General features: G+C 42.8%; 2 protein-coding genes across 3 annotated transcripts in view; both read left to right on the top strand.

The window, feature by feature from the left end:
• The first annotated feature begins 2757 nt into the window (after positions 1-2757).
• On the top strand, positions 2758-3715 carry LOC144592229 (zinc finger BED domain-containing protein 5-like). Its single transcript, XM_078396764.1, is given in 2 exon segments — positions 2758-3471; positions 3473-3715. Coding segments are annotated over 2 exon segments (957 nt in total).
• Positions 3716-7660: 3945 nt separating this feature from the next.
• haus6 (HAUS augmin-like complex, subunit 6) overlaps positions 7661-23570 on the top strand; it is a 36540-nt gene continuing 20630 nt past the window's right edge. The window contains exons 1-8 of one of the 2 annotated variants that reach the window (XM_078394915.1): positions 7661-8412; positions 9421-9516; positions 11101-11179; positions 13389-13521; positions 14600-14744; positions 18540-18605; positions 19406-19451; positions 21337-21510. In XM_078394915.1, coding sequence (XP_078251041.1) covers positions 8306-8412; positions 9421-9516; positions 11101-11179; positions 13389-13521; positions 14600-14744; positions 18540-18605; positions 19406-19451; positions 21337-21510 — 846 coding nt within the window. In that variant the 5' untranslated portion in view covers positions 7661-8305. Of the gene's footprint in view, positions 8413-9420; positions 9517-11100; positions 11180-13388; positions 13522-14599; positions 14745-18539; positions 18606-19405; positions 19452-21336; positions 21511-23570 lie in introns of those variants that run through there. The other variant, XM_078394916.1, reaches the window with a different exon arrangement.

The following is a 23570-nucleotide window of genomic DNA, read 5'->3' as shown; positions in this document are numbered from 1 at the left end:
TGTTTGTTTTGCTGACGATTGCTGAGATCAACACTTCTCGACAATTATGGGATCGCTTCAAGAATTCAATGTCTGAAGATTACCTTCAAAAAGAACGGAGAACAATCGATGATCCAAATATCATGATGAGAGGCATCATGATCAGGCTCTATTGTATATTCAAGACAAGCTTGCGAATTACAACAAGACGCTGGGATCTTTCATGTGCCACTACCAAGACATGGAAGGATGAACCTTGATGGTGACAATCCAGAATAGCTGAGTGAATTGCAGTACAATAGACCTGAACAACAGTAATTTGTTGAAGAGAATGAGCCTCTGTTGAATGCTGAGGAAAGAGCAATGTATGACCATGTGTGCAGCTGCTTGGAAAGGAATGTTCCTTCAATGTTTTTCAGGAATGGGCAAAACAATTCTCAGAATTTGATCCTCTCCAAAGTTCGAGGTCAAGTTGATGTTGCTTTTGCTGTAGCATCCTCTGGCATGGCAGCAGCATTGATGCCTGGTGGAAGAACTGCACATTCTCGATTCAAGATACCCATCGAAGTGACCGATAATGCAATGTGCAACATTGAGAAGAACTCCAACATGGTTTATTTGATCAGGAGTGTGAGACTGATTGTTTGGGAAGAGTGCCCGATGATTAGGAGGGAGAGCTTTGAAGCGGTGGACAGAACTCTTCGAGATCTATGCAAAAAGAACGATGAGCTTTTGGCGACATTCTTACCATTTGTTGTGGCGATTTTCGACAACTCCATCCTGTTGTGAAAAGGGGAAATGATGCTGATGTTGAAAATTCCTGCGTCAAGAAATCCTATTGACGTTCAAATTGTTATAGTTTGTTATTCACATTTTAAACTTTAATAAATCCTTTTTCCACTTGCTGTGCCCGTCAACCGCCCATGCGCAGTAATACCTCCATGTTCAACGTCATAATGGAAACCCGAGGGGCGGGAATGGCGGCGCCGCTGGAGAGGCCCTAAGAATAGGGGGGGGGATAAGGGGGGATGCCGTGGGTGACTGGGGGTGGGAGGGGAAGGGGGCGAGTGGGTGGGGAAGAAGGGGATTGAGGTGATGGAGTGAAGGAGGGGAGGGTGCTAGACCAATGCAGAAAAAAACACAATTTTAAAGAAAAATTGCGATTTTCATTGAGATTTATTTCATTTTTTCCCCACATCACAATGAAAACCCAATGAGTTGTGGGCCCACTTGGTCTAGTATGTATATATATATATATTTGTATGTATTTCTGAGATTGTGATGAAACTACAGCCAAAACAGTAAAAGATAGCGCAACAATTTTACCACCACCGTAATCAATATTGTCCTGGCAACTGTCAATAAAACGTTTTATTTAAATTGGTTTTATATTTTTAAAGTTGGAGAGATTTTAGGTTTAAAAATCTCCTTTCAATCCGATTTCTTAAAGGTCCTCAGCGTGTGACATTACAATGGGACACGCATGAATTTAATTGCGCTCCCTGCCCCCCCCCCCCGCGAGGAGCGCGGCACCTGAGAAGCGAAAGAAGATGGCCACTGGCAGGAGGGCGCCCGGGTCGGGGTCAGGAGCTCCCTCTCCCCTTTCCTCTCCACCCTCGGCCCCGGGGGACGCTCCGACCAGGAGGGAGATGGTCGTCCACCCCATCAACTGATCGTTCCCCTCCATCCCCTCGAGTGCCCACTTCAACCGACGGCGTCGTCGAATGCCGCTCCCGGCTAGGCCCAGCGCCCCGCACCATCACCGGAATACAAACCCCAGCGGGCAGCTTCTTCTCCTCCTCCTGCATCTCCTCCAGCGGCCACTTCAACCAACTGCGTTGTCAATGACGGCAGCTTCAACCGACGCGTCATTGACGATTCCACAAAACTGGCGGCCGCTCTCCTTCTTCTCCTCCTCCTCCAGCTCCGCCATCTTGTGTGCACCTCCCGCCGCCGCACTGCCCACTGGAAGGTGTAGTCCTGGCTCCCGCCGGGCCCCAGCCGCCGCTGCTCGCCGACAATCAGCGCTGCATGCACGGGGCACTGGTAGGTGGCTTTCACCGCCAATGGGTCCACGGAGGGACTGGGCGAGGGGGCCGAGTGGGGGTGGGGGTAGGGGAGAGGCGAGTGGGTGGGGGGGCTGGTGGGAGGGGAGGGGGTGGGGGCTGGGGGGGTAGGGGATTGAGGGGAGGGGAGTGGGGGGAGAGTTGAGGGGAGGGGGGTGAGTGGGTGAGGGGAGGGGGTGAGGGGAGAGTGGAGGGGGGTGAGGGGGAGTGGGGTAGGGGGATGGAGTGGGTGAGTTGGGAAGGAGGGGGGGATAAGGGGGATTGAGTGGGGTGGTGAGGGTGCTAGACCAATACAGGAGAGGCTTTGGGTCCACGGCTTGCTCTGGCTGCAGCGCTGGCGCCAAGGGGCCGAGATCAGTGACACCCCTTCCCTGTCCCCCCTTTATGAGGAATGGGCCCAACGGGTCCACTTGGTCGAGTTTGTTATGAAATTTTAACAAATGAGAGTATGATGCCTTCCAACTTGAAGCGCCATTTTGAATCGAAACATATCGAATACAAAAACAAACATGTGGAATTTTTCGAGAATAAACTTAAAGATTTTAAAAAACTCAGATAATGATGTGGGGCCTGACAAGAAGTAAGAATATAAAAGCCTTATTAACTTCATATATGGTGTCGCTCTTAATAGCGAAAAATGGCACACCGGGGACAATTGGCGAAACTTTGGTCAAGCCTGCAACAAAGATAATGGCAGAAGTAATGATCAGAGATGACAAAAAGGTCTTTTGATCATATTTGTCTCTCAAATAAAACTGTTCATCGAAGAATCACCAAAATCGTTGAAAACATAAAACAAATATTATTGTCCAACATCCGTCAGAATCATTATTATGCATTACAGGTGGACGAATCCACTGACATTGCGAATTTTGCAAATCTTTTGGTGTTCGTTACGTATGAAAAAGACAAAAAACTTCATGACGACCTTTTATTTTGCCAACCTTTTCCAGAACATACAACTGGAGAAGAAATCTTTAACATTATGGATGAATTTATGCAACAAAACAAACTTGATTGGAAGCGTTGTGTTGGAATAAGCACAGACGGAGGGAAGGCCATGGTCGGATGTAAAAAAGGGCTTGTTTCAAGGATTAAAACTATTGCTCCAGATGCAAAATCGACACATTGTTGCATACACAGAGAGGCTTTAGCTACACATATGATGTCTGCGGACCTAAAAAAAGTTCTAGATGAAGCAGTGAAAATCATAGGTTATATTAAAGGATGTCCGTTGAATGCCCGACTTTTCTCACAACGGTGCGAAGAAGTGGGTAGTAATCATACCTTTTTCCATACCGCGGTTCGTTTGGTTTCTCGTGGAAAAGTGTTGACTCGTTTATTTGAATTCCGGAATGAACTACTGGTTTTTCTTAATGAAAGCTTTGAATTGAAAGAATGTCTAGAAGACTGGAGATGGCTCTTGTCAATTAGCATATCTGGCAGACATATTTTCTGTTTTAAATAATCTTAATTTGTCCTCACAAGGTAAGGAAATTTCTATATTTTCCATTCAAGATAAGGTGAGCGCCACAGTGGCTAAATTTAAGTTGTGGCAAAAGCGAGTTGTTAATGGCAAAGTGGACTCTTTTCCATCTCTTCATGAACTACAGACAAGTTCGAGCGAACAAATTGAAGATGGTGTGATGATTATTATAACACAGCATTAACAGAGTTTACAGATGAATCTAGAAAAGTATTGCCCTGAATTGGACATAGATATTGAGTGGATAAGATACCCATTCAATATCGATCAATCAGTGCCAAAAGGTCTGTCCCAAACAGAAGAAGTACAATTTTTGGAACTAACTTCTGATGGATTCTTAAAAAACAAATATAAAGAGAACATATTATCTTCATTTTGGTTACAAACACAAAATGAATTTCCAGAATTGTCAGATAAATCCCTAAAGTACATTTTTCCATTTCCAAGCTCATACCTGTGTGAAGATAGATTTTCGGCCCTTGTGGACATTAAGACGAAGAAGTGGAACCGCAAATTAGACAACTGAGGTTGAAATTAACAACTACAGAGCCAAATTTTGCCGAGATATTTTCCCAACATAAGCAATTTCATTCTTCACATTGATGATAAATTATTTTAATTAAAAAATTATTTAATGGATACTTTATTAATTTTATTCTAGTAATTATACATTATATTATAGAAAACGTTTGTTTACATGCATACCTTAATCCAAAATAAAAATGTATGCAATTTTTCTCGACTTTTACAATGAAATACGATTGTTTTTACCGAGGGGTACAAGATGCTTACGAAAATTTATGAAGGGGTACACGGGGATCAAAACTTTGGGAATCACTGGTCTCAAGCATTGGATGATTGTAATTGTCAATGCCTTTCAGTGCCATTCTTCCATCTTAGGTATCAGGACAGCGTGACTCATTTTAAGTGTGTGTAGAATGACTCCTGCCTCAAGTCAAAGGATAAAAAGGTTTTATACCTCTTTATTCCGGTTGCTTAGCAACTCCACTGCCTGTCTCAGATCATCCTCCAGATCTATGCTCGAGGGGACCATTGTCAGAAGAATCGCTTTCGGTCTCAACCTCAGGAGTCTGGTTGTAACCACTTTCCACTAGTTTAGTTTAATTCAAAGTTTAGACATCTAGCATGGAAACAGGCATTTCGGCTCACAAAGTCCACTTCGACTATCCATCATCCGTTCACGCCAGTTCCACGTTATCCTACTTTCTCAGACACTCTCCATACATTACAGGCAATTTACACAGGCCACTTAACCTACAAACCCGCACCAGATTTAATCCACAGGGTAAAATGGTTTGGGAATAGTATGTTGTTATTTCCCGTCAGTTGATCCAAGTCCTTTTCAACACCATCCAATCCTAGAGCACTGTGCTCCTAAATCCCTTTCAAAGCCTGAACTTCCTCCAAGATTCAGCGACACATCAAGGCGACGCTGCAGAATTTCACCATGACACACTGGTGTTTCGACCATATCCACGTCGACATCGTTGGACAGCTCCTCTCTTCACCATCGTGGACAGATTCACGCGATGGCCGGAAGTCGTCCCGCTCTCGGATACCTCCACTACGACCCGTGCATGTGCCCTCACTGCCCACCGGCGTGCCGGCGGACTTCTCCTCCGACAGAGGTGCGCAGTTCACCTCTGAGCTGTGGTCAGCAATGGCCCGGCTGCCTGGCACTAAGCTGAACCACACAGTGGTCTACCACCCACAAGCAAACGGCCTAGTGGAATGTTTTCACCGGCACATGAAGGCATCTCTCAAAGCATGGTTCACGGGCCCAGACCGGATGGGCCAATTGCCATGGGTCATGCTAGGCATGTGCACTGCCCCAAAGGAGGACCTGGCAACTTCCTCAGCCTACTGGTGTATGGCGCCCAACTTACAGTCCCAGGGCACATCAAGAACCACCCACGACCATGCTGACACGCCTCCGTGGGCATGCTCTCTCCAGTCCCAACAGGGTCTCACAACCACGTACGTCCCACCCGACCTCCAGGATTGCCAGTACGTCTTCCTTCGCCGAGATTCTCACCGTACACCACTGCAAAAGCCTTACGAGGAACCCTTCAGTGTTGCAAAATGATGCCACGACTTTCATCATCGACATGGGCGGCAGACACGAGACCATCTCCGTGGACCGTCTTAAGGCGGCACACTTGGACAGTGACTAAGCAGTGCAGGTGGCACAACCCCACCGCAAAGGGCCCCCACCATCACGACCAAACCCGCCCTCAACTCAACCAGCTGCAACCCCAAACACAGGAGACACGTACACAAAATCAGGCCGCCTCACTCGACAGCCTAACCGCCTCCAATACTCCGGTTCTGGGGGGGGTCATGTGGCGGGCCGAGCCACTTTGGTCTCGAACCGTCGTTCGTCGAGCTCGAGCACTCACGTGGACCTGGCGTGATCTGGGCCGACCAATCAACGCCGACCTGGGTGGTCTGCTGGCGGAGTGCAGCGGACGTAGCTAGTCTTCACTACACAGTCAACACGTTAACACACACCTTGCCCTCTTGTACTAATTGTTGAGCTGTAGCGTTTAAATATTAAACTGAGTGTTTATACAACACATGCACCTCTACTACAGTATGATGAATGAAGTCAATCTCAAATACAATAGATGTGAAGGGAAAGACACAGAGTGCAGAATATGGTTCACAGCATTTTAGTGTAACAATTCCTCTAAACTAAGTTCCAGAAACAAAGTCTACTGTCGTCAATGAGGTAGAGGAGAATCTGATTGTACCCTAGTTTATGGCGGGATCATTTAGAAGCCTGATATCCGACGGAATGAAGCTGTTCCTGAGACTGGTGGTACATGCTATCAAGCTTCTGTATTTTCTGCCTGACAGGTGGGAAGTGTCTTTGATTACGTTGGCTGCTTTCCCAAGACAGTGTGAAGTATAGATGGAGTCAATGGTGGGGATGCTGGTCTATGAGATGACTGGGTTACATCCACAACTCTGCAATTTCTTAGTCTTGAACCTGTCTCACCTGGGCAGTCTGCTGGTGTCCTTTGATGAATGTGGAGATTCCAGCATCTGGATTTCCTTGTGTAGGAATTCTTCTTGACTTGGATTGCCCGTAACCACGAGTTTTAAGGATCTTTCTTGGGTCTTCTTTTCTCATCCACAGTGTGACGTGTAGATGGATTTAATGATGGGGACCTGCTGAGTTACTCCAGCACTTTGTGAATAAATACCTTCGATTTGTACCAGCATCTGCAGTTATTTTCTTATACTACATTAATGATGGGGAGACTGGTCTGTGCGATGGACGGGGTTACTTCCACAGTTCTGCAATTACTTGCAGTCTTGAACCCCCGTCTCATCTGGAAGGACTACTGGTGTCCTTTGATGGATGTGAAGGAGATTCCAGCATTTGTATTTCCTTGTGTAGGATGTGAAGGAGATACTGGATGCGAAGGAGATATCTTCTTGGATTACTTATAACCAAGAGTTTTAAGGATCTTTGTTGGTACTTCTTTTCCCACGCCATAGTTGTAACCATGCACTAATCCTCTGGGAGCCATCAGCCAGGACTCAGATGGTTCTTATAGAAACATAAAATTCTTAAGAGGATTGGTCAGGGTAGATGCAGGAGAAATGTTCCTGATGTTGGGGGAGTCCAGAACCAGGCTGATCACAGTTTAAGAATAAGGAATAGGCCATTTAGGACAGATGAGGAAAAACATTTTTACCCAGAGTTGTGAATCTGTGGAATTCCCGGCCACAGAAGGCAATGGAGGCCGATTCACTGGATGTTTTCAAGAGAGTTAGATTTAGCTAACTCTAAATCTAAACTCTAGAGGTAAATGGAATCAATGGATGAGGGGGAAGGCAGGGACGGGGCACTGATTGTGGATGATCGGCCATGATCAGATTGAATGGCGGCGGTGCTGGAAGGCGCCTATTTTCGATGTTTCCGCGGTTCAGCTCATCAACCGTTTTGTTTTGTGCCAATGGAAAGGGCGCGGGCCAGCGCGCGCTCGCCGTCTCGGCCAATGAGAGCGGGGAGCCGGCCCCCGGGTCGCGCGTCACCGCCGCGCTCTGATTGGCCGGCGGGCGGGGAGACGCTGCGGGTGGTTTGAAGTTGTCCCCCATCGCGCGCGTGCGAGCTCGAGCGGCAACAAGGAGCCCGACTGTGGGGCACAGGAGCGGCAACAAGGAGCCCGACTGTGGGGCACAGGAGCGGCAACAAGGAGCCCGACTGTGGTGCACAGGAGCGGGAGGAAGGAGCCCGACTGTGGTGCACAGGAGCGGGAACAAGGAGCCGGAGTGTGGGGCACAGCCACAGGAGCGGGAGGAAGGAGAGAGAATACGAGCCGAGCGGACAGTGGTGCACAGGAGGGGGAAGAAGGAGCCGGACTGTGGCGCACAGGAGGGGGAAGAAACGACGGAGCCGGGTTGTGTTGCACAGGAGGGGGAGAGACGAGCGGGCCGAGCTGGGCCGCGGTGACGTGCACAGAAGCGGGTGGTGCCATGCCGGAGTAAACAGAGTGCATATAGAAACGAGGAGACGACCGAGGGGGAAAGGAGAGTGTGGTGCACAGGAGCGAGCCGGAGCCGCACGGATCAGACCGCTGACTGTGTGGTGGACCACGCACTGAGTCGGAAAGGAGCGGGTCTAGTCGAGACCGTCACGGGCTGGGCCGGACCAGTCCTCGATACGCTGGAGCAGGGTCGGAGCCGAGCAGAGGCCGAGCTTTGCCTTCGCGTGGGTTGGACCGGGACGTGGTGAGCGCGGATGGCGGGAGGATGGCGAAAGGAGAGCCTGTGGAAGGCGCTGTTGGTTCTGGGTTTCACACCGACAGGAGATGAGCTGCGAACGGTGAACCGCCCCGTCTTCGGCGTGTGAGTGAATACGTGCTCTCCTCTCTCAACTTGGGGTATCGAGCCCCGCCTTCTGCCCGGGAGTTTACTTTAGTTTATTACGGAGGTACAGTGAAAAGCTTTTGTTTCATGCTGACCAGCCAGTGGAAAGACTACATGATCACTGTGAGATGCAATATCAATCACAATTGAAGCCCACTCGCTTCCTGTCGGGGCCTCTCTGACCTCACTACTTTAAGCGTCCTTTGTGCAAAGACGGAGTTGTGATAAACGTTTGCCCACCTGAGCATGGCGATCAATCCCTCTAAAGATAGACATAAAATGCTGGAGTAACGGGGGGAAACAGGTATCTTTGGAGAGAAGGATTGGGTGATGTTCCGGGACGAGATCCTTTAGTCTCGAACCCCGAAAGAGAGTTATCCAGCATTTTGTGTACATCTTCAGTGTAAACCTTCAGTGTAAACCAGCATCTGCGTTCCTTCCTACGCTTATTAATTCCTCTTCTCTGTTTAAAGATCAATCCCAGAGTGTTGGAACGTTACTCGCTCCAGCGGGCCCTTGTTTTGTGTAGACACGAGTAACTAGAGATGCTGGAAAATAACCTACGGAAGGCAACCCGTGGGTCGAGCAGCATTTGTGGGTCGAAAAGAATGGTCAATTTTTGAGTTCAAACCCTGTATCAAAACCACAGATGCTGGTGGACCCGCCGGGTTCTTCCAGCGGATTGTTGGCCCTTGTGTTCTGTTCCTTTTGGTTCCGTTAGCTCTTATTCAAATCGAATAATGGGTCTTGTAATAATGTTCCCCTTCATTTATCTGTTTAGGTTTATTGTCATGTGTACTGAGGTACAGTGAGGAGCCGTGTTTTGCATGTTATCTCGCAACGTTTACTGTATGTAAATGCGATCAAGTCAAATTTGGGTAGAATAGAAACGGGGCAGAATATAGTTCTGAATGTCAAAATTTGCTGTCTTACGTGGCTAAGATTTCACTACAGCTGATATTAAAGATGATGTAATTTCTTCAACAGGAATATGTTTGACACACCAAATGTGGAAGCTTTCCAAATTGTTGTGTACTATTTGTTCTTGCAATTGGACCAAGCACGTGCCAATTTTGTCTTCAGGTAAGATTAGTTTAGTTTCCATCCACTGATACAAGTAAATAGTTGTTCCAAAGAAACTTTGTTATTGAAAATCAAGTTAGAAAAGCAATTGTGTCTGTAGGGAAAAGGGAGTTGCGGGCTAGACAATGATAATACCGTACTCTGTTGTAGCGGACAATTGGCAATAATTAGCAATAATGAACATCATTTCAGCCGACAGTCCCCAACATTTCAGGGCACCATAATGTTTGGGACACAGCACTGTCATGTAAATGAGAGTAGTCATGTTTAGTATTTTGTTACATATCCTTTGCATACAATGACTGCTTGAAGCCTGCGATTCATAGGCATCACCAGTTGCTGGGTGTCTTCTCTGGTGATGCTCTGCCAGGCCTGTATTGCAGCTATCTTCAGCTTATGCGTGTGTTGGGGGCTAGTCCCATTCAGTTTTCTCTTCGGCATATAAAAGGCATGCTCAATTGGGGTTAGATCAGGTGATTGACTTGGCTACTCAATTCCCCATTTTTTAGATTTGAAAAACTTCTTTGTTGCTTTTGCAGTATGTTTGGGATCATTGTCCTGCTGTAGAATGAACTGCCAGCCAATGAGTTTTGAGGCATTTGTTTAAACTTGAGCAAATAGGATGTGTCTATACACTTCAGAATTCATTATGCTACTACCATCAGCAGTTGTATCATCAATGAAGATAGTGAGCCAGTACCTTCAGCAGCCATACATGCTCAGACCATAACCCCCCCACCGCCGTGTTTCACAGATGAGGTGGTATGTTTTGGACCTTGGGCAGTTCCTTCTCTCCTCCTTACTTTACTCTTGCCATCACTCTGATCTGTTAATCTTCGTCTCATCTGTCCACAAGACCTTTTTCCAGAACTGTGGTTGCTATTTTAAGTACTTCTTGGCAAACTGTAACCTGGGTATCCTATTTTTGCAGCTAACCAGTGGTTTGCATCTTGCAGTATATTTCTGTTCATGAAGTCTTCTGCGGACAGTGGTCATTGACAAATCCACACCCGACCCCTGAAGAGTGTTTCTGATCTGTAGTTAGGTGTTTGGCAATTTTTCTTTATTATAGAGAGAATTCTGTCATCACCTGTGGAGGTCTTCTTTGGCCTGCCAGTCCCATTGTGATTTGTAAATTCACCAGTGCTCTTTTTCTTCTTAATGATGTTCCAAACAGTTGATTTTGGTACACCTAAGGTTTGGCTGATGTCTCGAACAGTTTTATTCATGTTTCTCAGTCTCATAATGGCTTCTTTGACTTTCATTGGCACAACTTTGGTCCTTGTGTTGATAAACAGCAATAAAAGTTTCCAAAGGTGATGGAAAGACTGGAGGAAAGACTAGGTGCTGAGAGCTCTCTTATACTTGCATTAAGGAGGTAATTAAACACACCTGAGCAATTACAAAAACCTATGAGGCCATATGTCCCAAACATTATGGTGCCCTGAAATGGGGGGACGATGTATAACAGTGCTGTAATTTCTACATGGTGAAAGCAAAACATATAAAAATGTTCTTTAAAATTCTGGTTTTGTATTTCATTGCAAAGTTAACAATTGTTCCATTTATTTTTTTTCCCCAAAGAGATTGTTGGCCCATTTATGATAAGAAAGGTGCTGCATGCTTCAGAAAAGCATGCTATGAATGGATGAAGAAAATTGCTGTAAGTAATTAAACAAGAAACATAAACATAGCACAAAAAGTAAGGAAATTTGTGTTTGGTAGATTATTTCTTTGTTGTAACAATGCTTCTTGGCAATAAATCTTATACCGTTGGAAAGCCTGTTTATTTCCCTTTTAAATGGTGCCACATTTGTAAGGAACATGCATTTATGGGATGAGCAGCAGAGCTGAGTATATGGGTTGCGCCCATGAAAAATCTGCCAAATCTTCTCTGCAAATGCCAAACAGCTTATTCTGCTGTTGCTATTGACTCTTGTTTTGAGCTTCTGGTACCCCCAGGTGCTGACAAGAATGGGATGCCATCCCACAACAGTGTGTGACCAGGCTGGTGACCAGCATGAGGAGGAGGTGCCAGGCTGTTATGGCTGTGTATGGTTCTTCCACACGCTACTGTGGCTCCTGTTTATTAAATGAATAAATTGTTAAATTACCAATAAGTCTTGTTTCTTCAGACTTCAATCATCCAATCCACCAAACGACACCGAACAAGAGTCAATGGCAGAATAAGCTGTTTGGCATTGGCAGAGAAGATTTGGCAGATTTTTCATGGGCGCAACCCACATACTCAGCTCTGCTGCTCATCCCACAAATGCATGTTCCTTACAAATGTGGCACCATTTAAAAGGGAAATAAACAGGCTTTCCAACGGTATAAGATTTATTGCCAAGAAGCATTGTTACAACAAAGAAATAATCTACCAAACACAAATTTCCTTACTTTTTGTGCTATGTTTATATGTTTGAGTGACGTTTCGGGTCAAAACCCTTCTTCAGACTGAGGTCAGGGGAGTGAGCTTGACGTTACGGGTTGAGACCCTTCTTCAGACTGATGTCAGGGGAGTGAGCTTGATGTTTCGGGTCGAGATCCTTCTTCAGACTGATGTCTGAAGAAGGGTCTTGACATGAAACGTGTCACCTATTCCTTCTCTCCAGAGATGCTGCCTGTCCTGCTGAATGACTCCAGCATTTTGTATCTACCTTCGAATTAAACCTGCATCTGCAGTTCTTTCCTACACATATATCGTTGAGTCTTCGTTAATGCAATTAAATGTCACTGTTAGACTTCAAGCTGCTAGAAACATTGTAATTGTGGATAGAACCCAGTAGAAATGTTTTAAGTTCATTTTCATATCTTTATGCCCATTTTTTTTGCTTGTCCAAAGTTTTTGCAGCTTAATGTTGAGAAGACATTAACTCTGTCACTAGCTCTGTCCCTTACTCTGGCAATTGTCTGAAACAAACAAAGTTGTTTACGACTTTAATCACGAGTTTCAGGTCTTCACTTAAGACCTTGTATTTTTACCTAACATATTGTAGTCTGACTACAACCTCACCATGTCTCATGTTTTGCTGCTGATACTCTTTTTCTACTCTTATCCAAAACTCTTGTCCATTTTCTACCTCTTCCCCAGCGCATTTTGGCCATCACCACTGTTTTTGTTGGTTCCAGCTATGCATTCAGCTGCTTCGGCCAAGTCCAGATAGATTTTCGTCCTGTGTTTCCACATTCCTTTTAAGCAGTCCTTAAAAGCTAACTTGAATTTTTAGAGAAGATGATGGTTATTACCTGCAAGCATCATTATGGATATGCCAAGGCAAGCTCTTCTAAGTAAATAGTTCAGTGGTGGAAGGTGAGAGCTGTCATTCCTTCTGGAAAGTAGAAGGGATGAAGACAAAAGTTCAATAGACTGCATCTAAGTGTCAGAGATCTCTTAACATCAGAGATTATGTTAAAGGAATGCTTTGAGGAGAGGCAGTGGGATGTAAGGTAGCATCCTGCAGTATAAAACTTGGGGAAAACACAATCTTTCCAATTGTCCAATATTGTTGTGGAATAAGAGCTTTTAATGGAACTAATGTTAATCTTTTGACTGGTTAGAATACCATTCTAACTACCTTTGCTGCAGACAAATACACCTGTTGTCTCAGTGCTTTATTGGCATTTTATAACCACCTTTGGTGGAGGTGGGGAGAAGTGGTCGGTAAAGGCCAATAAATTTTGCCAGTCAGGGTTGGGTAATAACATATAAGAAAACCATGATAACCTGTTGTTTGAAATTGCATCCTTGATTGTATTTTATAAGAAGGTAGCAGCATAAAATTCAACCGTGTGGTCATGGAATATTAAATTCTATTCCAATAAGTGAATATGCCTTTATTTTAATACTTTGTTTTCTTTCACCCCTCAAGGATGACCCTGGAAATGGTTTTCCACAAGTGGTGGCTTCTTTATTTCTTTCTCCAGGAGGCCCTAAGTTTATCAATCTGATGTATGCTTTTGCAAAATATGTGCTCACACAGAAGTTAAAAAAACAAATTGAAAGTAAGTGAATTATGTTGGGCTAAACTTAAAATAACTTTTAGCATCAATGCATAAACAATACATTTATCGATCTTTCAATTCTCTGATTCTAAAATAGTTATTTGCAAATGACTTACTGATATGCTAAATCTCAACAGAATTTTTGGAAAAATATGTTTGTGCATTTAGTTTGCAGCCTACCTTTGGCCAATATTAACAGTTGACTTAGAAGAAGTTGTGTTCACTTCGTAGAAAATGTCTGCAATCTGCTTGATTGTATGACACACATTGGTAACGGATTATGGAAGTCACTGACTAGATTCAATGTTCGTGGTGTCGGGGTATTCAGGAGGTCTTGCAAAAGCAAATTTTTAGTCCAGTATTTTTCACAATTGTAATTTAGGTACTTATTTTGGTTTCTACTTTGTGTTGGCCGGTTCTATATCGAATGCTTCAGAGCAGAATCGTTGATTAACCTAACTTTAGCTAGGTTTGCGAAAGTATGTTGCCAATGGCTGCTTAATTGTTAGTGAGCATTCTACCTGTTACTTGAAAATCTGTTTTTGTACTCGACTACTTTGAAGCTACTATTGTGCTGTATAAAGTTGTGCACAGATACTGTTAGATCCTATTCACCAGCAGTAGTAAATATTAGTTCAGGCAGGATATTTTAAGAGTTAATTCTGCATTTGACTATTAGAAGTAAAGAACATGGTCACATTTCTTTCCTGTTCGAAGTTAAAAGGACATTGAAGTTTTTGCAAAGCAGGAACAGGATATTTTGTGGAAAAGGGGACCTTGAGTAGGGTGTAACTTGCATTCCTAATATATAAAGGGATGCAAGTTACACCCATGCCCAACTGTCCTAATTTATGAAAAAAAAATCATCTTGATATTAAATTTGTAGGGGTTGCCAAGTTAGGGTTTCCAATTTAAAGGATCTACATTAGCTATTCTGTTTTTAAAGTTCAGGTTCAGGATGGTGCTTCCATGAGATTTATTTTCTGTTTCTTTCAAGTTAGGAGGCAAAATCTCACTCCATGGTTTAGTTGGTATATTTACTTCTATGTTCAATCTTTTTACACCTTTTTTTAAAAAGAGAGCGACTCGTGCCACAAGATAGTGAGAGGAAGATCACAAGATCTACATTTGGCAGTGATGAAATGTTGTATTGCGCGTAACCAGTTTTTAGAAGGAATTCAAAAAGAGGCTTTTGTTGTCCAAGAATATAAAAGAAGGGAGACGTGAGTATATTTCAGTTTCTGTGTTTTTTGTATCGTCTATTGCTCTTTATTTTCGTAAATCTAAGGTATGCATCAGGGTGATATCCCGGAACTATTCAAGACAGATGTGATGCAACAAACTAACTTGTCCCTGTAGGAGGTGGGAAAACCCGCATTGACTATAGTCCAGTCCATCGGTATTCTTTGGATGGCAGCGAGTAGGATGGTAGGTACTGTGGTAGAAAAGGTATAATGACGATTGAAGCCAATGTCACAAATTATCTTTTGCTTAGTTTAGGTTCAAAAGACTTATTTTTAAAGAAAAGCGACACTTTCACATCCCATCATACCGTTCATTAAAGAATTAGAAGCTGTATACCTGATTATTTGGAGCATTCCCGAGATGCTTCTTGTCCCCTGAGTTACTCCAGCATTTTGTGTCTATCTTCGATTTGAACCAGCATCTGCAGTTCTTTCCCCACACAGAAACTGACCCTTTGGCCCACGTTGTCCATGCCGGCCTGTTGAGTTAAGTTGAAAACGGGTGCAGGAGGAGGCCGTTCGGCCCTTTGAGCCAGCACCGCTGTTCATTATGATCATGGCTGATCATCCACAATCAGTAACCTGTGCCTGCCTTCTCCCCATATCCCTTGATACCTCTAACCCCCAGAGCTCTTTCTAACTCTCTTTTAAATTCATCAGGTAAATTCGCCTCCACTGCCTTCTGTGGCAGAGAATTCCACAAATTCACAACTCTCTGGGTGAAAAAGTTTCTTCTTACCTCGGTTTTAAATGGCCTCCCCATTATTCTTAGACTGTATCCCCTGGTTCTGGACTCCCCCAACATTGGGAACATTTTTCCTGCATCTAGCTTGTCTAGTCCGTATAATTTTATATGTCTATAAGATCCCCTCTCATCCTTCTAAACTCCAGTGAATACAAGCCTAGTCATTCCGATCTTTCCTCAAATGACAGTCCCTCCATCCCAGGGATTAACCTCATGAACCTACGCTGCACTGCCTCAATAACAAGGACGTTCTTCCTCAAATTAGACCAAAACTGCACACAATACTCCAGATGTGATCTCACCAGGGCCCTATACAACTTCAGAAGGACGTCTTTGCTCCTGTACTCAAATCCTCTCATTATGAAGGCCAACATGCCATTAGCTTTCTTCACTGCCTGCTGTACCTGCACGCTTACTTTCAGTGTCTGGTGTAGAAGGACACCAAGGTCTCGTTGCACTTCCCCATTACCTAATCTGACACCATTGAGATAATAATCTGCCTCCTTATTTTTGCCACCAAAGTGGATAACCTCACATTTATCTACATTATACTGCATCTGCCCACTCACTCAAACTGTCCAAGTCACGCTGCAAACTCCTAACATCCTCTTCGCAGTACCACCCATCTTTTTGTCATCCGCAAACCTGCTTGTGATACTTCTAATTCCATCATCCAAATCATTAATATATATTGTAAATAGTTGAGGCCCCAGCACCGAGCCTTGCAGCACTCCACTCTCCACTGCCTGCCATTCTGAAAAGGACCCGTTTATTCCTACTCTTTGCTTCCTGTCTGCCAACTAATTCTCTATCCATGTCAATACCCAACCCCCAATTAGTGCTCTAATTTTGCTCATCAGCCTCCTGTGTGGTACCTTATCAAAGGCTTTCTGAAAGTCTAGATACACTACATCCACTGGCGCTCTCTCATCCATTTTACTTGTCACACCCTCAAAAAATTCCAGAAGATTTGTCAAGCAGGATTTCCCCTTCATAAATCCATGCTGACTTGGATCAATCCTTTTACCACTATCCAAATGCGCCATTATTACCTCTTTAATAATTGACTCCAGCATCTTCCCCACCACCGATGTCAGGCTAACTGGTCTATAATTCCCCGTTTTCTCTCTCGCTCCTTTCTTGATAATATTAGGTACCCTCCAATCCTCAGGAACTGATTCTGAATCTATTGAACATTGGAAAATGATTACCAATGCATCCGCAATTTCTTGAGCCACCTCCCTGAGTACCCTGGGATGCAGACCATCAGGCCCTGGGGATTTATCAGTCTTCAGTCCCATCAGTCTACCCAATACTATTTTTCGCCTAATGCAAATTTCTTTCAGTTCCTCAGTCTCCCTTGATCCTCTGTCCACTAGTACATCTGGGAGATTGTCTTCCTTAGTGAAAACAGATCCGAAGTACCTGTTCAACTCTTCTGCCATTTCCTTGTTACCCATAATAATTTCACCTGTTTCTGCCTTCAAGGGACCCATTTGTCTTTACTATTCTTTTTCTCTTAACATACCTAAAGACGATTTTACTGTCCTTTCTTTATATTCTTGGCCAGCTTTGCTTCGTGCCTCATCTTTTCAGCCTGTGTTGCCCTTTTTGCTATCTTCTGTTGTCCTTTGAAAGTTGCCCACTCCTCTGGCTTAGTTGTCATTTTGCCCTCCTGATTGCTGCTTTAAGTGTACTCTGACCCAACTGCTTAAACCTGATGTATGTCTCCTTTTACCTGACAAGAACCTTAACATCTCTTGTGAACATGGGCTTCTTAAACTTGCTGGCCTATGCCCGTCGCTCTGACAGGCACATGCTAGACCTGTAGTCTTGCTGCCTCAACCTCTCATTTGCCAGCCGCCCCCTTGTGTGCAAACTGCTATCTAAATCAACCTCCAAGTTAAATGCCCCAATATAGAAACTTCACCTGTGGACTAGTCTGATCCTTCTCCCCAACTACTTTAAAACTAATAGCATTATGGGCATTGATGCCAAAATGCTACCCACTGCCACTTTGTTCCCTACGGAAAACCATTAGTCCACAGCCATTTAGAGTTTCAGACCATTGGTGTGTAGGAGCTCTTCTGCTAATCAGCAAGAAAACTATCATTGATTTAATAAAAGAAAGTGTATGCTAAAAGAGGGGTATCTTACATTTTGTCTTATTACATAAAGGAGAGTTTGGAGATGGCATTTTTTCTATGGGTAATCTCAAATTATTTCCCGGTGAAGACATTGATTAAAAGTAGGATTTTCATAAATGGGGGCTTTTGTAGCCTAGGACATGTCTCCAGACCATTCAAGGTGATTGTATCTTAACTGCACCCTTAGTTCAGTCAAAATTGGGCATCACATGGTCAGCGGTGCTATAGGGACATCAATATTCAAAATAAGTAAAAGTATAAATTTTGAGAAAATAATGAATGGTGAAACGCAGTGATGTTGAACATTGCTCAATGATGCAAAATATTTTTTTTTTTGTTGAAAAAAGCTTGTCCTGCATATATTTAATCTCCATCTCCTACGTTAACCACTCTTCCCATTAGTAGCCTCCTGAATATTATTCCTATTTTCTAATCACCTTCTCATCCATGGTAATCTTTTAAATATTCATTATTTTGACTAAACTCTTGCCATCTTTTTCAGGGTTGTACTTCTATTTATACTTTTGTAAAATGTTACTATTGGTGATTTAAAGATATTCATGTTCATGTGATAGGAGCACAATTAGGCCATTCGGCCCATCAAGTCTACTCCGCCATTCAATCATGGCTGTTCTTTCTTTCCCTCCTAACCCATTCTCCTGCCTTCTCCCCATAACCTCTAACACCTGTACTAATCAAGTATCTATCTATCTCTACCTTAAATATATCCACTGGCTTGGCCTTCACAGCCTTCTGTGGCAAAGAATTCCACAGATTCACCACCCTTGTTTTTTTCTCTTTCGGAACATGAAATTGGCATTACTTAACTAATTGTTGTAAATTACCTTTTATACCCAGTGAACTTTTTGTATTTGCCTCTAGATTACTTGTTAATGAAAATCAAGCCTTGAAGAAGCAGCATAAAGAAATGAAAGATCTACTGGAAAAGTAAGATTCATTTAGTGGGTTTTTTTGTGGATTCATAATGGATTGTAAGCTTTGGCTTTTGAGTAATTCTAGTGTGACAATAATTGTCAGTTACGTAATAGATCTAAAATGATGTGCCACAGTGGGTTGTTTGAGCTCAGTAAAAGTAATTTCTTCAGCATGGTACTTTGAAAGATTGCAGTTGAGGATAACATGAAGTGATTTCTTGTATTTTGTTTGGAGATTACTATGTTGGGATATTCAACAGAGATGATTGTTGTTTCGTTCATCTTGCCCAAAGTCAGTGCTCAATCCTTGCGAGGCAGTGATCAAACAGGTTGCCAGTTCATGGTTGGAGAATGACATGTATTGTGGGCAGGAGAAATATGCCTCAAGTTTTTAAAGGAATTAACTTTGAAAATTAATGATGGCAGAATGGTAGATGTGGTTTATATTGAATTTTTAGAAAGGTTTTTGCTAAGGTCTCATGTGGAATGCTGTTCCAGAAGGTTAAGACAGTGAGATTCTTTGTTTTGCATACCCAAGGTATACAAAGAGTCGTCGCATCTAGGGTGGCAAAAAAGTTACTGAATATTCCATTTAGTCCTTAATGGTCCCCTTTTATTCTCGGCGGCGCGTTCGACCTCCGGCACCCTTAATAATAGTGGGCCTAATGTGAAATGAATAATATTTCCGTAAAATCTAATTTCTCTAATCATCCTAAATTTCTTGTTTTGCATGTGTTCTATGTAAAGATATGTAGTGAATAAATCAATTTATAGTAGAACACTTTAAAAAGTTATTTTAAACTTTTTTGCTAGATCTGCTAATGGCTTCGTAAAAGAACATTATCCAGAAATGAAAGAGGTTTGTATAAAATTTAATTTTCTTTAATTTTCAAAAAGCGACAGCTAAAGGTTTCTTATTTTTAGTAGACTAGACGTTTTGCTTTATATGTCATATTTCATCATATATCTGGGGTTAATTGTTTTCTTTGTAAAGGTAGTAATGTAAAAGGAAATATTTTTCAGAGGAAGCAATGATTTTTGTTTTATAAACAAATTTGCAACTAAAATTGAGTGTTTTGGCTTTGTACCCTTCATTTATTATTCTCTTCGGAATTCATTTTATGAAATTGGTGATTTTTGTTTGTTGCTATTAACTTTATTGCTCGTGTGGGGATTCTGGTAAGCAGGCCTCTCTCTTCCTACCAAGTATCTGGAGTTGTTTTTGAGTAATTGCAGCAGAGCGAAACCGTAAATAAATACCGAAGCCATACCACATTTGGGAGAGAACATAGTAACTGCTGAAGGAACTCAGCAGGTCGAGCTGCGTCTAAGAGAAAAATAATTATTAATGTTATCATTGAGATCTTGCAGTTTCTCCAGCAGTTTGCTCCAGATTCTAGAGGTTGCAGTCTCTTCTATCCCCATCTTTTAAAATATTATTAATTCCCTTATTTACTACTTGTTTGCACTCTTAAAAATATTTGATTTGCTCACTAGCTTTGTTTGGTGTAGATCAAGCTTTTATCCAATTTTGGCACAGATTTAGATAAAACATCGTTGAGAAGGAATTCATAGCTGCCAGTGCAAAAAGTTGCACACTAATTAAGCTAATTATAAACAGTTGCAGCACTCCAGCCGCGGTCTCCCTCGACCCAGGCTCCAGCCGCGGGCTCCCCCGACCCGCGAGACCCCGCTCTGGCCTGCTCCGGTCCCGGCCTCTCCATGGGAGCTCAGTGAGAAAATTCTGAACACGCATGACCAAAATATTTTAAACATTGTTGTAATTCCTGATAGATAGCTGTTACTAATTGTTTACTGTGTCGAGGAAACTAACACTTGCAAGGTTAGTTGGTCAGGCACATCACAAAGCAGACATTTCTTCATCCAAGCAGATTTCTACCTCATCGTAGATTTTCGATCAGTGAATATATTCAAGGACAAGATTAGATTGATAGCACCTCGAGTTTAGGAACTGAAAGAAATTTCAAATATAGCATTAGGCATGGTACTAGTGAATGGCAGAGCAGACTGAGAGAATAATATAGACACTTTAACATATTTGTGACAGTACCCCTGATGTTTACACTCTAAAGTTAACTTAAAATAGAAATGTAGATACAATAAGAAACATCACACCAGCATATAACTCTTAAGGATGTATTCAGTGGCTCTTAAAAGATGTTTGTTGATATAATTTCTCCGCGGCTTTCCGGGAGCTCAGAGAGAAAATTCTGAGCATGCACTGCAGGGTTTTGCCAGAACTCCAAGACTTTGACCCATCAACAGTGAAGGAACAACGGCACGTGGGCTCCCTGCCTAGCTAGCCTGAAACAAAGCGCTTGATTGGTCAATTGGCGTCTGACTCAATGACAAACATGCTTTGATTGGACAAATACTACTCGGAAAATTGACACGATTTAAAAAAATATGTGCAGGTTTTGTTCTTGACAAGTTTCAGATATAATTTCTATAATATTCTTACGTAATATGTTATAAATACAGGTAGATATGGGATGTGGGTCACAACATGAAACGAAAAGGCACCTTGGCCCACTGGATCAGTCACTGGACCATTCTGAAAACTGATTGTAAGAAAGGACCTCGTCTATAATTGTAGCAACTCTAAGGCCGAGAATATTGGTTGTTCAATCTGCAATGTGAGAGAAACTAGAAAAGATTATGAAATATGTAGCTTGTGCACTCCTGAAACGAATTTCTTCACACTACATACACCTTTCATTCAGCTACGCAAGATGTGGAACATAGTAATGGATGCACTTTTGGAGTTGGAAAAAGAAAAGGAAATTATTGATTCTATAATGGAGGGACGTGTAGACCTGGACATACTTGATGGAACAGATGTTGCTGTAAAAGTCCCAAGACCACTCGTAAATAAGATTGAAAATGAAGTTGCTCAGGTGGGTATGCTTCATAATGATCAATTCTGCTTGAAGTTCTTTTTGCTGCACTCTTGGTAAATGGGCAAAAAAAATTAAAAAAATCTAAACTCAAGTGCTTCACATTCCCTAGAATGGAAATTTCATGTCCACGATGAAGAGCCACAGAGTGATACAGCATGGACAAAGGCCCTTTGGCCGAACTTACATAGAGTGATACAGCATGGAAAAAGGCCCTTTGGCCGAACTTGCTCACGCCAACCTAGATGCCCCATTTACACTCGTCCCAAATGCCTGCATTGGCCCATATCCCGCTAAACCTTTCGTATCCATGAACCTGTTTGTGTCTTAAATGCTGTTATAGCACATGCCGCGACAAACTAATTTACCAGCTTGTTAAATGAGTTGCTAAACAATTTTAGCAACTGCTTGTTGCTAAATTGACAGTAACTTAAGCGATAGCAGTGGGGAAGAAGCTGTTCTTGAATTTGGTGGTATGTACTTTCAAGCATTTTGTATCTTGTGCCTGAAAGGGAGAAGAGAAAATGACCAGGGTGTGAGTGGTCCTTGATTATGTTGGCTGCTGTTTCTATACCACAAAGTATAAATGGAGTTGATTTAGGGTGTGATGGTGAGAGGCAGTGGTGTAGCTGTTTCTCTTCCAACATGTTTTGGAATGTGAAATAAAACCTAGAATTTTTCAGATGGTTAAACAGGATCTGTGGAGAGAGTAATGGTAAATGTTTAGTCATATTTTTAGCATTTTCTATTTTTATTTCAGATTTACATTACAGTTTTTGTTTTACATTAATCACTTTGAAGACTTTTGGCCAACATTTAAATAAGCAATGGTATCCTTGCAACGTAGAGTTCCAATTCTCACTGAGATTTCAACCTGATGAGCTGGGTGCCTTACAAAAATCCAAACTGCAACAGCTAGTCTTTTTGTCTTAGTGCTGTTTGGGTGATGTGGGTAAAGGGATAATAGAATTGTAGTTAGGCCATCTTAAAACCAACAGTTCTTCATTGATATTTTTTTAGATTGTGGTTGGTTGTGCTGTGGAAAGAGCTTTGCTGATATTCCTTGCATCAAAGGCATTTGATTTAAAGCTTATGAGGGGAGTAAGAGTGGAGGAAAATTGAGTAATTCATTGTCAGTGTTGAAATGCCTACTAGGGAGTGGAGGAAAATTGAGTAATTCATTGTCAATTTCGACATGCCTACTAGTTTTAATCAAAGAACTGGAAAGCATGATTTTTGTTTGGTATGGAGCCGAAAAAGCATGTTCAATCTGACCTGTTTATCAAAAGCATTAAATGATCACTGAAGGTACTATCGTGTAAGAAGGTAGACAAATCTCCGGGGCCTGATCAGATATAAGCAAGGATATTGTGGGAAACAAAAGATGAAATTGCAGGAGCCAGAGTTGAAATTTACGAGTCGTCCTTAAATACAGGAGATGTGCCAGAAAACTGCAGGGTGGCATCGCAGGTGGATTAGGTGGTCAAAAAAGCTTTTGGCACATTGGCCTTCATTAGTCAGAGTATTGAGTATGGAAGTTAGGAGGTCATGTTGCAGTTGTGTAAGAAGTTGGTGAGACTGCATTTGTGTTCAGTATTGTGTTCACTTCTGGGCACCATGTTATAGGAAAGATATTGTCAAGCTTGGAAGGGTTCAAAGAAGATTTATGGGATGTTGCCAGAACTAGATGGTCTGAGCTATAGGAAGAGGTTGAGTATGCTGGGTCTCTGTTCCTTGGAGTGCAGGAGGATGAGGGGTGATCTTATTGAGGTGTATAAAATCATGAGAGGAGTAGATCAGGTAAATGCACAGAATCTCTTGCCCAGAGTAGGGGAATCGAGGACCAGAGGACATAGGTTCAAGGACGAGGGGAAAAAAATTAATAAGAATCTGAGGAGCACCTTTTTCACACAAAGGGTGGTGGGTGTATGGAACAAGCTGCCAGAGGAGGTAGTTGAGACTGGGACTATCCCAACTTTTAAGAAACAGTTAGACAGGTACATGGATAGGACAAGCTCGGAGGGATATGGACCAAGCGCAGGCAGGTGGGACTAGTGCAG

The sequence above is a fragment of the Rhinoraja longicauda genome, chromosome 3, assembly GCF_053455715.1.
Source record: "Rhinoraja longicauda isolate Sanriku21f chromosome 3, sRhiLon1.1, whole genome shotgun sequence".
NCBI classification, from domain to species: domain Eukaryota; kingdom Metazoa; phylum Chordata; class Chondrichthyes; order Rajiformes; family Arhynchobatidae; genus Rhinoraja; species Rhinoraja longicauda.
This window is presented reverse-complemented; position numbering and strand designations above follow the sequence as displayed.